The 15,940-nt window shown below is 46.2% G+C and overlaps 1 protein-coding gene across 1 annotated transcript in view; it reads right to left on the bottom strand.

Annotated features, from left to right (window-relative positions):
• The window catches only part of LOC129855197 (protein shisa-like-1a), a gene marked incomplete in the record, with an annotated part of 46,314 nt that overhangs the window by 20,265 nt on the left and 10,109 nt on the right, over positions 1-15,940 (bottom strand). Inside the window, 1 exon segment of the mRNA XM_055922611.1 lies at positions 2,086-2,271. Within this exon segment, the coding sequence (XP_055778586.1) occupies positions 2,086-2,152 (67 nt within the window).

The following is a 15,940-nucleotide window of genomic DNA, read 5'->3' as shown; positions in this document are numbered from 1 at the left end:
ACAACATAATATAATAACAGGTAAAAGCGTCCCCCATACCATAGCTGGGGAAAGCTCTTCTAGCATTAGGGAATGAGTGCTGCCTGCACTAGCAATGACAGAGGACGAGAACTGTAACAAGATCATGTCTTTGTATCTTCCTCTTAATGATGGGGGGGGGGTAATTATATATTTCTGCTGCTGATGGTAAAGGTATTATCTAATCCTATGCAGTCCAAGCAGGAACAGATTGGTCATTTGAAAGGGGAGAACACTCAGATCTAATGAGCTTGGCTTATTGCCTCACTCTAGGCCGGGTGACTGAATGGCTGACTGACTGGCTGGCTGGATAGCTAGAATTGACTTCCCGCCGACTCTCTCTAATTGTCAAGCTTTTGCGTCCATGCTGAACAGGGAAGTAGAATGAGGAGTGAGGAAGCTGTAATGAAGCCTTACTCCAGAGGTTAAAAGTCAGAGATTGATTTGAGAGACAGAGAAATTGGCTCTTTATTCTACCTTGTATCTTTGCTAGGAAATAAGAGAAATTTGATTGTATTTGATGAGAAAAGGAAAACTTCATCTTGAGGTTTAATAGTATGCAGACTCTCACAAAAGTGTGTGCACTCAAACACACTCACAGCAGTACATTGTCTTCTATCTCATTACCCTTGTTTATCTGTGAAATAACCTCTCACAAATAGATATATGCCACTTAAGCTTCTGAAATACAATTTTTGTCAGCACTCAAATCAGGAATTCATATACTGTACTGAACTGATAGAAAAGAGGAGCTGGCAGATGTCACAGAAAAATATAGATGTCATTTATGTACATTTTCAGGGACAATTTCTCAAACCTGTACAGGCCAGACCTGTAACTGTATACTGCAAGATAAAGGTAAATGTGATGATGATATATAAATCAAACCAGTGACTTCTAAAAGGTCAAACATCCATCCCAAACTGACATTGGAAAGATAGCTTTTATTTATTCAAAAATATTCCCATCTAACTCCGCCTCTGGTATTCTGATCCTATAGCTAATCTCATAATTGACAGGATATAAAGGAGGGGTCAGCGGTAATAGCAGAGTGAATTGGCAATAAGGAAGCAGAGCAGCTTGGGATCAGAAGTGGACCATAAAGTCCTCTAATGATGCAAGACTTAAAGAGTTAGGGTGAGGAGAGGCAGACCAGGGGGAAGGCAGTCTCAGTCTTATTAGAGGGAAAACAGCTGGATCTGGTTAGGGAATCATGGTAAACGTTGCCATGTTGTTAATTACATTAACACCTTTACAATTTTAGCAAGCAGTTTGGATCTATTGTTACGTTTACAACCTCAACCTGTGAGCTGAAAAACAAAAGAACAAGATAAAGTTTGTAGGTTACCGACAGAGTTTCACAAATGCAGTAATCAACATTGATGTTTTATCATGCAGAATACTGTTCCTGAGACAGCCATACATCAGCCTTGCTTGCCAGACTCACAGGCAACTATGGGAAAAGACTACACACTTAAACACAAACACTGTGACGGAGCTGGCCATACCCTGTGCACATCAAGAGGTTCAAATAATAACTGGACTGATAAAAATGGTCAGAATTCAATAAATATTTATTAGGCTACAAAACAAATGTTTTTAAAGAGGTTAAAACCCAGACCATGCTAAAAGGTTATTAAAACAAAAACTTTTCCTGCAGAAAATATAGCAAGTCTACCTCTTCCAAGCATTTTTTCCCACTGTTCAAATAGACCACCTTTCAAGACACAAACCAACACACCTGAAAACACTGAAATTGACAAGACAAACTACTGAAATGTTGAGGATGAAGTTGATGTTGAATGTACAAATATGTAATGGCTTGAATAATGTCCGTTTTGGGCCCAATTAACACACAAGTAACAAAATCACACATTTAAAAAAGGTGAAAGTGAAGATACATTGAATGCAATAAAATACCATCTTCACGCATACACACACGCACGCACGCACGCACGCACGCACGCACGCACGCACGCACACACACACACACACACACACACACACACACACACACACACACACACACACACACCATAACAAAGAGGTGTATAAAACCGCACTGACCTGCGGTGGACAGCAGGAGGAAGATGACCGTCAGGACATTGAAGGACTGCCGGCTGGTGACAGTCATCTTCGGGTCCTCATATAGGACAGAGGACAGGAGGGGAGATTCTCTGCTTTAGCTGTACCAGGACATCATCTGCTCTCTGACCTAAACAATCACATTGCTGCTGCTGTCCGGTGAGCAACCTGGACGCAACAAGAGAACCAATGAATCACTTAATTAGATTAAATGTATGTATAAAGCCTGTTGTGGAAGAACTATATCAACAGCTGTCGAAAAAGGGCTACAGAATCTTTGGATCAAATAACATAAATCTAACCACAGGTTATTTTCTCTGATTGGACAATTGCACCTTGCAGCATTCACCATGGACCAAAACGATTTGAAAAAGTGTTTCTCACCCTTCTAATAGTTGTGATAAATAGGAGTGCTTGTGTTGGTAAATGTGGGACTCTCTCACCTAGTGATAAATCATACAAAGTGAGAAGAGGACCCTGTCTGGCTACAGAGGTGTTCACGATGAGTCTGCTTGTAGTGATGCATCACAGCAGTTCATGGAGGAAATCTCTCGTTTAAATACTGAGTGTCCCCGCGAGGCCTGTGTCGTGGCTGCCATTAGCATCACACCACTCTATCAAACCTGCCCAATATCCGTACACTGTGGCTTAGTGAGATAAATGACTTAGGAGGCACACTTTGTGAGGATTGAGGACTGTTTCTGCTCTTGGACAAGTTTTTGCCTCTTGTTTATGCTTAAATTAAGGATGAAGTGCAATTGGTCACTGTGTGTTCCTGTGGATTAGATGTTCATCTGAGATTGTGAAATTTAAAACCACAGACTTTGTCATCAAACACTCTGAATAACCATGAAGGGTTTTAGTTTATGCAAAAGTTAGTGTGACAATCTCCTCTTGCTCGTCTGAGATACAGATACAGAAACACTCATCAGCAGTGTAGCTACATCTGTCAGAGCTAGGAGGAATCCTACATCTCCCAGGGGGAAGAGGAGAAAGCCTGGTGAGGCTGGTTCCTGCTTCATAACGTTGACGATGCAGAAAATGTGGATGTCTGTCTGCTGAGGCTGTTGGTCTCTATCACTCTGTGTGATTTCTGTCAATCTACCCATACCTGGTCCTGTTTGGTGCAGTATATCTAGCCCTGGCCTGTATGTCCCTGACAAGAAAGGGGCAATAGGTACTGTTGGAACACAAACAAAGCCAGATGGCCGCCATACTGTATAGTGCAGTATGGAGAGAATAGTGTTTGTGCCATTACAGTATAGCGGGGCTTTTTCAGTTTTTGTCTTTAATAGCTCTTTCCTCCTCAGGGAGGTAGTCAGAGAGTCTCTCTAGACTGAGCTTGTTAGGGCAGCCTTTCCTTTCTTTTCCTCTGCCTTCTGGAGAGAGAGAGAGAGAGAGAGAGAGAGAGAGAGAGAGAGAGAGGGAGAGGGAGAGGGAGAGGGAGAGAGAGAGAGAGAGAGAGAGAGAGGATGAAGGTATCGTGTTCTGTCAGACAACATGTGACTCGTGGCCAGGGATTCCCATCCTCTGAAAGATCCTCCTTCTCCTCCCCAGGCTGTCTTTCACAGGGTTTTACATGAATTCTGCCTTTTGAATATTTTTTTAAAATGTGGAATCTCCCCTTTGTGTCATCGGCTGTCCTATTTAAGTCTACATGGCGTAAACAGACATTTATTCTGATAAACAAAGAATCTGTGTGTGGAGACAGAAGGTTTACATAATGAGCTTAATGTAAGTGAAGCAGAACCCCTATTCCCAACACACACACAGAATATAATCTCCGGAGTTGAACACATGTACTGCACATGTGAACAGACATGTTACACAGATGAATGGGCAGCAGGCTGTTCGCAGCATGTTAAAGACTGTCCTAAGATATAACGCAAAATGACAGAATATTCTAGCCACTCTTTCTAAAAACAACAACAAAAACTGAACAAATATTATGCAATGTAAGCATAATTTGCTAAGGAGCAGCACAAATTAAGGAGCAGGCAGAACACCATATTCAATCTATTACAGTATTATGCACAAATTGCAATTTTTTTCTGGGCTGGACAGAGAATCAACCAGACGTCACGGATTTCCCCAGGACATTATTTCGGATTGTGGGCCCCAGTTCATCGCTCGGTGTTCGAAAGCCTCCTGCTCAATGTGGGGGGAGGTAGTGAGTCTCTCCTCGGGGTTCCACCCACAGTCGAATGGGCAAACGGAGCGGGCCAACCAGGAGCTGGAGAAGTTCCTCCGCTGTTTCGTCTCCACACATGCCAGCAACTGGAGCAAGTTCCTTATCTGGACGGAGTATGCTCACATCCCACTGCCGGTCGCCGTTTGAGTGTCAGTTCGGGTACGCCCCCTCCCCTGTTTCCTGATCAAGAGGCCGAAGCGGGGGTGCCATCAGCCGAGGCGTTCATCCTCCTTGCTCCTCTCATCTGCCCGACACCAACACCAGGCAAACCGGCACCGAAGGCCTTTTCGGCTCCTCTGACTGGGTCAACAAGTGTGGCTGTCCACCCGTGATCTTCCCTTAAGGTGGACTCGTGGAAGCTCGCTCCACGCTACATAAGCCCATTCAAGATCCTGATTCGCATCAACCCGGTCACCTATCATCTCCAGCTTCCCAGGTATATGAGGGTTTGTCCATCCTTCCATGCCTCTCGTCTCAAGCTGGTAAGGACCAGTCCCTTCTCTCCCCCCACACCTGCCCCCTCGAGTTGTCGATGGTCGCCCGACCTACACTGTCCAGTGTCTGTTGGAGGCAATACCTGGTGGCCTGAGAGGGCTACAGACCCGAGGAGCGGGCGTGGGTGCCTGCCCAGTACATCCTGGACCCGGGACTCGTTCGGAACTTCAACCAACTATGTGGTGGTTGCCCTGGCTCTGCGGCTGAATCCGCTCCTAGAAGGGAAGATACTGTCATGGTTCCACCTGTCACCAGAGGGCGGCAGAGACCATCCTAGAGTCATTAACAACACTCAGGTGTGTCCTATTTACTTATTATGATTTCCCTGTTAAAAATGGTGTGTTTTCTGTTGTTCTTTGCTGAAGCTTGATTTATGTGCTGGTTGCATTTGTCTCCTGAGTGAGTTTTCGAGACATAATGTTTGTTTTTCCCAGTGTTACTGTGATCCTTCCATTACCATTTCTCAGTGAAGTATTATCCTTAACTGCTGATTCCTCGTCTGATCTGTTCCCTGCACCTGGGTCCAATCTCACCATGTCACACATGCACTATGAAGTCTGCATTACTACCAGACAGGAGAACCAGGTCTGTCAGTCGGTTGATAAGAAACTACTGAAGGTTTCGGTCTGTTTGCAAATTACGACGAGATAGAGAGAAAGACACACTCTTATTGCATTCTTACGCTGTCTTGTTTTTAATCCAACATTTGCTTCCAGCCAGTAACACATTTTGCTTTCTAAAAATGCTGTTTTGTTTGCTCTTGAGTTTGTTCATCTAATGAGTTTGCATCTTTTGCGGGGCTAGACAGAATATTTCCTTCTGGATATAGATTTCTATTTAATTTATTGTTGATTGGCTGTTCAGTTGTTAAATCCAAGGAAATGGCTTCAACCCCTTTGACCCATTTACCGTATTGTCAGCCTAGGAACAGCAGGATGTAGGGCATCACTGTTTCACCTGTATTTGTCTCGTTGAAATGCCTACATGGAGCGCTAGCCTTGATGTCTCCTCATTTCCTATAGCCATACAAATAGCCTTTTTGGTTGCAAGCCCTCTGTCTATCCATCCTAATGTACAATAGTACTGTGCCAATCTGTCCCCCGAGACACAAGAGGAGTGAGTTTGTGGGGAAATAAGATTAGCTGTCCGAACACAGGAGATTGAGCATTCCGATCAGCTATCGTCTCCAGGCATCAGTTCCCATTCCTGGTCTCACTGATGGTCTGATTGATGCTCTTTATGAATTCATATCCGAATGAATTGGATTTTATTCCAGTTTTATGACTTTAGAGTTTCAGCTAGAGACTGTGCTGTGGTCTGTTATGAGCCAACATTTGATAGCTGTAGTAACGCTGGGATCTAATGACTGTAATTGACACACAAGCCTCGACAGCAGATCATGATCAAATAGCTTAACGGGGACCATCCGGTGCTGTGCTTTCATGCTCTGGTCTTTGTGTGTGTGTGTGTGTGTGTGTGTGTGTGTGTGTGTGTGTGTGTGTGTGTGTGTGTGTGTGTGTGTGTGTGTGTGTGTGTGTGTGTGTGTGTGTGTGTGTGTGTGTGTGTGTGTGTGTGTGTGTGTGTGTGTGTGTGTGTGTGTGTGTGTGTAGAAATGTATAAGACTCTTTCCTTTGTAGAGGTGGCATTATTTTATGAACTATATCCTTCCTTTGGCATGAGTGCATTTTGTTGTCCAGTTTAAATTGCCATGCTTGAAATATCAAAAGCACAAAATCCCCTCTCCAAATTCGAGGTGCCTTGTGTACATCATACCTGCTGTTCCCATAGTGACGGCTCTGAAGAGGATGTAGTTCTGTCCTTTTTCTAAAAGGATTCAAATCCTCAAAATCAACATAAGACAGTAGGGTACACATGTAAGTGGACTTGGGGCTTGAGGTTGCCTGGGAAACCTTCTCTCACAAAAGAGACGGGGGGAAGAGTGGTTATTGCTCTATCTCGTGAGTAATTAGCGTCTGTGGTAGTGAACAGGAAATTCAAAAAAAATAAAACAACACGGCAGGGTTACCATGCCAGGGAGCGTGGTGTGTTTGTGGTGAGTGTGGCCCATACTACTTTAATGGGTTGCTGTATTATGTGCCTGCCTGCATGGGAGGATTGTTTTTGGCTTGTAATTAAAGCTAGAATCCTTAGTTGCTACATACATTTTTTGGACTTATACATGAATTATATATACTAATTGACTCTTGAAGAATATAACTTATAAATGCCTCATGCGCTTAGTTTAACTGTCCCACCACATCAGAACCCCAAATATATGTAAACAATATATGTAAACAAAGTGAACTATAATTTTGATATAATGGATACCTTACATTTCTCCAGGCCCATCCCTCAGCTATTCACTAAAACACAGGCAGGGTGTCCACTCTATTATTGTTTCAATTAAGGATTACAGTTTTAAGTTGACAAAATCAGAGGAAGCAGCACTGTAATCAAACTCAATTCAGCTGGAGGCCTGTTGAGATGTGTCTGTAGGGAGAAAACGCTGCCCCTCCCCCATCCCACACACTGCTCGTTCTTCTCCCGTCAGAGTTCTCAAGGACAGATATGAAAAGTGGGTTTCTTTTATTTGGAAAGGCTAGAAGTGGGGTAATTGTGGTGATATTCTTTCCAAAGTCTTCAAAACAACTATTTCGAGCCTGAACGCATATGGGATGAAATAATATTGTCACATCGCTAATTAATATTTTCTATGTCTTAGAATATCTCAATATCTCAAATCTGTGGCAACTGTAGCAATATGCATTTGGCACTAACATATTTGAAGTTTCCTAATTTCTTTGACTAGACCGATATTGTGAAGCTTGACTTCTCATTGAATATGGATTGATAATGGCAAGTTGAAAGTGATGGAAATAGGATACAGACATAACTTGATTAAGACGTATCCACATGCAGGAACCATTCAAAGGCATGTATTAGTAACATGTAAAAGCCACCCAGCGGTTTTAAGCAGAGCTGATCTCAATACTCTCTGGGCCAACTTAGAATTAAACTGACGATGATGTCCTTTTGGTGCCAAGCTCATTCAGTAATACAAATATACAAATAGCCGAGAGATTTTCTAATGAACCTGCCACTGGAGTTTAACAAGTTGATTTCATTATACAATCAAGGCCCTCAAAATAAATTGTGGATTGGAATTTATTAGAACCCCTATCATATTGCACGTTTTTCTCTGTTGCTCTCTACTAACTACAAAGCCCATGCTTCCCAGAGGATATAAAATACTAGAGGATATAAAATACTATGGTCCACTTCTCTATGAGAGAGAGAGAGAGAGAGAGAGAGAGAGAGAGAGAGAGAGAGAGAGAGAGAGAGAGAGAGAGAGCAAAATCAGCCAAATTGAATGAGGCTAAGAGGAGTATGATCAACACAAAGGAAGCAGCTGCCTGTATTGCCACCAGTCAGCTAGTCAACACTCATGTCTGGCTGCCTGTATTTTTTTGTATTGTTGTGGGTGTCTTTAAAGATGCAGGCCGGCACTTACAAATTTGTAACATATTGTACAAATTGGAATTTGTAACATATCCTACCCCCAAAATATACATTATATGAAATGGATGACATAGTACACCATTTTCGGGGACCCATTTTGGCTCGTGAGCGCTACTTTCAAAACTACTGGCTGAAATTATACAAAATCTTAGAAGCATCGCTTTTAATGGAAACACAGAGGAAGTTTTAAGTATGAATATCTTGTTAGAATTATGTCTCGTTAGAATGAAAGATTTCACTGAGCTCCAAAATGTGTTGTAGATTAGATGTACCCACACTAAGCCATTCTCATAACAGCATGGTTGTCTACTGAGATGTTCATTGAGAGTGTTGATGTAATAAATCATTAGGGAATGATTAAGATCATCCAGTCGTTATGGATGATTCTTATTTTCATTAATGTTGCATTAATGTCTCTATGTTGGATTCCATATTTGACATTCCTATCTGGCTATTTGTCCATGAGGTTATTGGGCTAGGAGTATATTTAGAGGCTAGGGTCAGAGGATGATGTGGTGGCAGTCCAAGAGAAATTAGTTCAGCCCAAAGCACAGTGTCAGAGAATCCAAACAAACAATCTGGTTGTGTCTGGGAGATACTGTCTTATCTGCCCATATCAAAGATCACATACAGGGATAGGACATCTCTCTGGAGGATATTTTTCTGGGTACCCATAGCCTTAGTCCTGCTGTTGTGGTTGTCAGACTACTTTCCCAAACTATAAATACTGTAACTGAATTTAACAATAAACATATTGACTGAGATGAATGACTTGACATCAATCTCCCTTAATCTACAGGATCGGTGTCCCTATACCGGGACGGTTGAGCTAACATGCGCTAATGTGATTAGCATGACAGTTGTAAATAACAGCAAACTTTCCAGGACATAGACATGTCTTATATGGGCAGAAAGCTTAAGAGTATCAAGTCCCTAACAAGCCCAAAAAGGGTACTACATCCTGTTATCAGAAGTGTATGTAGAGGAGTGTTGGGTTTAGCACAGCAGATAACCCTCCTTAAACCAAGATACAGAGACACCGCAGAAGATATACACCCAGAGAGCTCAGACTCCACCAGGTCACAGAGGTCACTGGGCAAAGGTCACACACATGCTTCACACACAAACACTGCTTCTGGGAATCACTCTTGCTTTGAGAGAATGCAATATCCACTTTCTATCACTCTACTCTGGGTTTCAAACACTAATGGTGTTTTGGCAGGTGGTTTATATGGACTGTTAAACACCAAAAAGTGGACAGTTGAGGTGAGCTCTTCCAGCTAGAGCCTGTTTCCAGAGATTGTCATGTGAAGTGTTGGGTGGCTGGGCCTTTACTGAGGAATCCCACCTCGTTACTGAGCCTGTCTGTCCTCTTAACCCTGTTGTGTACGTTTCATGTTAATTAATTTTGTGTTCCTGGTCCAAAATGACCACCCCATTATAGCTGATTATAAATCCATAATAATACATATATTATCACCTAATGTTGTGTTAGATCTTTTTATCAACTAAAGTTATTGCGAACATTACACGTTTTGAACTTCTATTTGTTATTTCATGGCCTGTAGGCCTCATTGACCTGAACTCATACAATTCGTTTTTGAGTAAAAAAAAGTCTGGATAAGTATGCATAATGCATGGATGATTTTGACTATAACAAATACTCAGATTAAATATATTGTGCTATTTATCACAGACTACTTTGTGTCAAAGTTTAACAAGGACTCTCCTCCTCACCAGTGTCATGATCAAAGATATGATCAATAGCCTCAAATACAGTATATAATTTGGTCATTGTGCTGCCACTGTCACGTTCCTGACCTGTTTTCCTTTGTTTTGTATTCATTTTAGTTGGTCAGGGCGTGAGTTGGGTGGGTTTGTCTATGTTTGTATTTCTATGTGGGGTTTTGTGTTCGGCCTGGTATGATTCTCAATTAGAGACAGGTGTGTATTGTTTGTCTCTAATTGAGAGTCATACAAAGGCAGCCAGGGTTTCACTGGTGTTTTGTGGGTGTTTGTTCCTGTGTCCTCACAGGACAGTTGAAGGTTAGTCACGTTTGTTGTTTTGTAGTTTGTAGTGTCTTGTTTGCTGTTTTTCATTAAAAGATGGCTTATTTCCCTCAATCCGCATCTTGGTCCTATCCATGCTCCTCCTCGTCTAAGGGGGAGAACAACAATGACTGCCTTTACAGAAACACCCACCACAACAGGACCAAGCGGATTGAGGAGAGAGAGAAAGAACTAAAGCAATGGAGAGAAGAGGAATGGAGTTGGGAGCAAATTTTCAATGGAGAAGGACCCTGGGCTAAGGTGGGAGAGAATCGCCGCTCTCGGGAGGAGAAGAAGGCAGCCACAGCCCAGGAGCGCAGGTATGAGGGTACGCGGCTAGCACGGAAGCCCGAGAGGCTCACCCAAAAATTTCTTGGGGGGGGGCTAAAGGGGAGTGTGGCGAAGCCGGGTTGGATACCTGAGCCAACTCCCCGGGCTTGCCGTGGAGTAAGAGGGCGTCGTACTGGTCAGACACCGTGTTATGCGGTAAAGCGCACGGTGTCCCCAGTACGCGTGCTTAGCCCAGTGCGGGCTATTCCACCTTGCCGCACTGGGAGGGCTAGGTTGGGCATCGAGCCGAGTGCCATGAAGCCGGCCCAACGTATCTGGTCTCCAGTACGTCTCCTCGGGCCGGTGTACATGGCACCAGCCTTACAGGTGGTGTCCCCGGTTCGCCTGCATAGCCCAGTGCGGGCTATTCCACCTCGCCGCACTGGCAGGGCTACGGGGTCCATTCAACCTGGTAAGGTTGGGGAGGCTCGGTGCTCAAGAGCACGTGTCCTCCTTCACGGTCCGGTATATCCGGCGCCACCTTCCCACCCCAGCTCAGTACCACCAGTGCCTACACCACGCACCAGGCTTCCAGTGCATCTCCAGAGCCCTGTTCCTCTTCCACGTACTCTCCCTATGGTGCGTGTCTCCAGCCCGGTGCCTCCAGTTCCGGCACCACGCACCAAGCCTCCTGTGCGTCTACAGAGCCCTGGACGCACTGTTCCTTCTCCCCGCACTCGCCCTGAGGTGCGTGCCCTCAGCCCGGTACCTCCAGTTCCGGTACCACGCACCAGGCCTAGAGTGCGCCACGAGAGTCCAGTGTGCCCTGTTCCTGTTCCCCGCACTCGCCCTGAGGTGCGTGCCCTCAGCCCGGTACCTCCGGTTCCGGTACCACGCACCAGGCCTATAGTGCGTCTCAGCCGGCCAGAGTCTGCCGTCTGCCCAGCGGTGCCTGAACGGCCCGTCTGCCCAGCTCCGTCTGAGCCATCTGTCTGCCCAGCGCCGTCTGAGCCATCTGTCTGCCCAGCGCCGTCTGAGCCATCTGTCTGCCCAGCGCCGTCTGAGCCATCTGTCTGCCCAGCGCCGTCTGAGCCATCTGTCTGCCCAGCGCCGTCTGAGCCATCTGTCTGCCCAGCGCCGTCTGAGCCATCTGTCTGCCCAGCGCCATCTGAGTCAGCCGTCTGCCACGAGCCATTAGAGCCGCCCGTCTGTCCCGAGCCAGTAGAGCCGTCCGTCAGTCAGGAGCCGCTAGAGCCGTCCGTCAGTCAGGAGCCGCCAGAGACGCCCGCCAGTCAGGAGCCGCCAGAGACGCCCGCCAGTCAGGAGCCGCCAGAGACGCCCGCCAGTCAGGAGCTGCCAGAGACGCCCGCCAGTCAGGAGCTGCCAGAGACGCCCGCCAGTCAGGAGCTGCCAGAGACGCCCGCCAGTCAGGAGTTGCCAGAGACGCCCGCCAGTCAGGAGCTGCCCGCCAGTCAGGAGCTGCCCTACAGTCCGGAGCTGCCCTACAGTCCGGAGCTGCCCTACAGTCCGGAGCTGCCCTACAGTCCGGAGCTGCCCTACAGTCCGGAGCTGCCACTCAGCCCGGACCTGCCGGAGTCCCTCAGCCAGGACCTGCCGGAGTCCCTCAGCCAGGACCTGCCGCCCCTTGTCCCGGTGCTGCCCCTTGTCCCGGTGCTGCCCCTTGTCCCGGTGCTGCCCCTTGTCCCGGTGCTGCCCCTTGTCCCGGTGCTGCCCCTTGTCCCGGTGCTGCCCCTTGTCCCGGTGCTGCCCCTTGTCCCGGTGCTGCCCCTTGTCCCGGTGCTGCCCCTTGTCCCGGTGCTGCCCCTTGTCCCGGTGCTGCCCCTTGTCCCGGTGCTGCCCCTTATCCCGGTGCTGCCCCTTCATTTAGGTGGGGTTAGTGGGAGGGTGGTCATTGGGAGGGGGATAAAGAAGCGGGGATTGATTATGGTGGGGTGGGGACCTCGTCCACCGCCAGAGCCGCCACCGTGGACAGACGCCCACCCAGACCCTCCCCTAGACTTTGTGCTGGTGCGCCCGGAGTTCGCACCTTAAGGGGGGGGTTCTGTCACGTTCCTGACCTGTTTTCCTTTGTTTTGTATTCATTTTAGTTGGTCAGGGCGTGAGTTGGGTGGGTTTGTCTATGTTTGTATTTCTATGTGGGGTTTTGTGTTCGGCCTGGTATGATTCTCAATTAGAGACAGGTGTGTATTGTTTGTCTCTAATTGAGAGTCATACAAAGGCAGCCAGGGTTTCACTGGTGTTTTGTGGGTGTTTGTTCCTGTGTCCTCACAGGACAGTTGAAGGTTAGTCACGTTTGTTGTTTTGTAGTTTGTAGTGTCTTGTTTGCTGTTTTTCATTAAAAGATGGCTTATTTCCCTCAATCCGCATCTTGGTCCTATCCATGCTCCTCCTCGTCTAAGGGGGAGAACAACAATGACTGCCTTTACAGCCACAGAATGAATTGTGAGCAAGAACTAAAAAAAACGTTATATACCAGAGCTGTGAGAAAAGTTCTATATATTATTGAAACAGTTGCAATTGTTTGTGAGAATGTCAACAGGTGTGGTTCCCATTGGGGGAAAAATTATATTGGGAAAGGTTCCCGTGGGGGTTGCCATGGAAGCCAAGAAGGGGAGTGAGGTGTGTGTGTGTCTGTGTGCTCAAACACACATGCATGTGGGGGTCTGGGAGAGGAAGTGTGTCCGTCTGATGAATGGGCATGAGCCTGAACTCAATTTTATACACTAATTGTAGACTCACCCATTCATTTCTAATGACCGGTAATTTTACCGGTAATTTTAAATAAAACACCCAAAATGTAATGAAAGTCATCTAAATGTATTTTGTGTGTTCAGATACCCTGTGTGGACAAAGTCATGGAACCTTATGACAATCAGATTACATTAACTACATTTTTCAGAGAAAGAACTTGTAAATCAGTCCAATTCGACCGGAACACAGCAGGAGGGTTAATGACAAGAGACACAGCCAGAGTGCCTTCAGAAAGTATTCATACCCTTTGACTTATTCAACATTTTGTTGTGTTACAGACTGAATTCAAAATGGATTGAATATATTTTGAATATATTTTCTCACCCATCTACACACATTACCCAACAATAACACAGTTAAAACATGTTTTTTGAAATGTTTCCAAATTTATTGCAAATTAAATACAGAAATATCTCACTTATACACCCCTGAGTCAACACATGTTAGAATACCTTTTGGCAGCGATTACAGCTGTGAGTCTTATGGATAAGTCTCTAAGAGCTTTGCTTCCCTGGAATGTGCATTATTTGCCCATGATTCTTTTCAAAATTCTTCAAGCTCTGTCAAATTGGTTGTTGATCATTGCTAGACAACCATTTTCAAGTCTTGCCATAGATTTTCAATCAGATATAAGTCAAAACTGTAACTCAGCCACCCAGGAACATTCACTGTCTTCTCGGTAAGCAACTCCAGTGTACTGTAGGTTTGGCCTTCTGTTTTAGGTTATTGTCCTGCTGAAAGGTGATCTCATCTCCCAGTGTCTGGTGGAAAGCAGGCTGAACCAGGTTTTGCTCTAGGATTTGTTCTTAGCTCCATTCTGTTTATTTTTTATCCTGAAAAACTCCCCAGTCCTTAACGAATACAAGCATACCCATAGCATGATGCAGCTAACACTATGCTTGAAAATATGGAGAGTGGTACTCAGTAATGTGTTGTACTGGATTTGACCCAAACATAACACTTTGTATTCAGGACAAAAAGTTTATTGCTTTGCCACATTTTTTGCAGTATTGTTGCAAACAAGATGGATGTTTTGGAATATTTTTTATTCTGTACATGTAACGGTCCTGACCTGTTTTTGTATGTGTTTATGGTCAGGGCGTGTGTTTTGGGTGGGCAGTCTATGTTTTCTGTTTCTATGTTGGTTTTGGGTTGCCTGGTATGGCTCTTAATTAGAGGCAGGTGGTTTGCGTTTTCCTCTAATTAAGAGTCATATTTAGGTAGGGTGTTCTCACTGTTTGTTTGTGGGTGATTGTCTTCCGTATCTGTGTTATGTCTTGCACCATACGGGACTGTTCGGTTGTTCGTTTCGTTTCGATGTAGTCTGTTCCTGTCCGTGAGTTTTACGTTTTAGTTAAGTAAGTTCATGTTCAGGTTTTTTCGTCTACGTCGTTTTCTTGTTTTGTAATTTTGTAAAAGTGTTTGTTTTCGTGTGCCGTCGTTACGAATAAAGAGATGGCTTATTTCCCTAATGCTGCATTTTGGTCCAATGATCCTTCTCTCCTCTCCTCGTCCGAGGATGAGGAGAACGACAGCCCTTACAGAATCACCCACCAGGCTAGGACCAAGCGGCAAGGGAAAGCTCGACAGAGCAACAAGGACTCCTGGACTTGGGACGATATATTGGACGGGAAAGGTTGCTACACATGGGAGGAGATCCTGGCTGGTAGGGATCGCCTCCCATGGGAACAGCTGGAGGCACTGCTGAGAGCAGAGGCTACCGGAGAGAGGAACCGGAGTTATGAGGGAACGCGTCTGGCACGGAAGCCCAAAAAGCCCGTAAGTAACACCCAAAAATTTCTTGGGGGGGGCTAAGAGGTAGTGGGCCAAGGGCAGGTAGGAGACCTGCGCCCACTTCCCAGGCTTACCGTGGAGAGCGGGAGTACGGGCAGGCGCCGTGTTACGCAGTAGAGCGCACGGTGTCTCCTGTACGAGTGCATAGCCCAGTGCGGGTTATTCCACCTCCCCGCACTGGCAGGGCTAGATTGGGTATTAAGCCAGGTGTCATGAGGCCGGCTCAACGCGTCTGGTCTCCAGTGCGTCTCCTCGGGCCGGCATACATGGCACCTGCCTTACGCATGGTTTCCCCGGTTCGCCTACATATGCCGGTGCGGGTTATTCCACCTCCCCGCACTGGTCGGGCAACCGGGAGTATTCAACCAGGTAAGGTTGGGCAGGCTCAATGCTTAAGAGTGCCAGTACGCCTCCACGGTCCGGTATTTCCGGCGCCACCTCCCCGCCCCAGCCTAGTACCTACAGTGCCTACACTACGCACTAGGCTACCAGTGCGTATCCTGAGCCCAGTTCCTCCTCCACGCACTCTCTCTGTAGTGCGTGTATCCAGTTCGGTGCCTCCAGTTCCGGCACCACGCACTAAGCCTCCTGTGCGTCTCCAGAGCCCTGTACACACTGTATCTTCTCCCCCTACTAATCCTGATGTGCTTGTCCTCAGCCCGGTGTCACCAGTGCCGGTACCTCGCATCAGGTATAGAGTGGGCTTTGAGAGTACAGTGTGCCCTGTCCCTGCTCCCCGCACTAGTA

Source organism: Salvelinus fontinalis, chromosome 5, assembly GCF_029448725.1.
Source record: "Salvelinus fontinalis isolate EN_2023a chromosome 5, ASM2944872v1, whole genome shotgun sequence".
In the NCBI taxonomy this organism is placed as follows: domain Eukaryota; kingdom Metazoa; phylum Chordata; class Actinopteri; order Salmoniformes; family Salmonidae; genus Salvelinus; species Salvelinus fontinalis.
The sequence above is the reverse complement of the archived record's forward strand: the minus strand, read 5'-3'. Positions and strand labels throughout refer to the sequence as shown.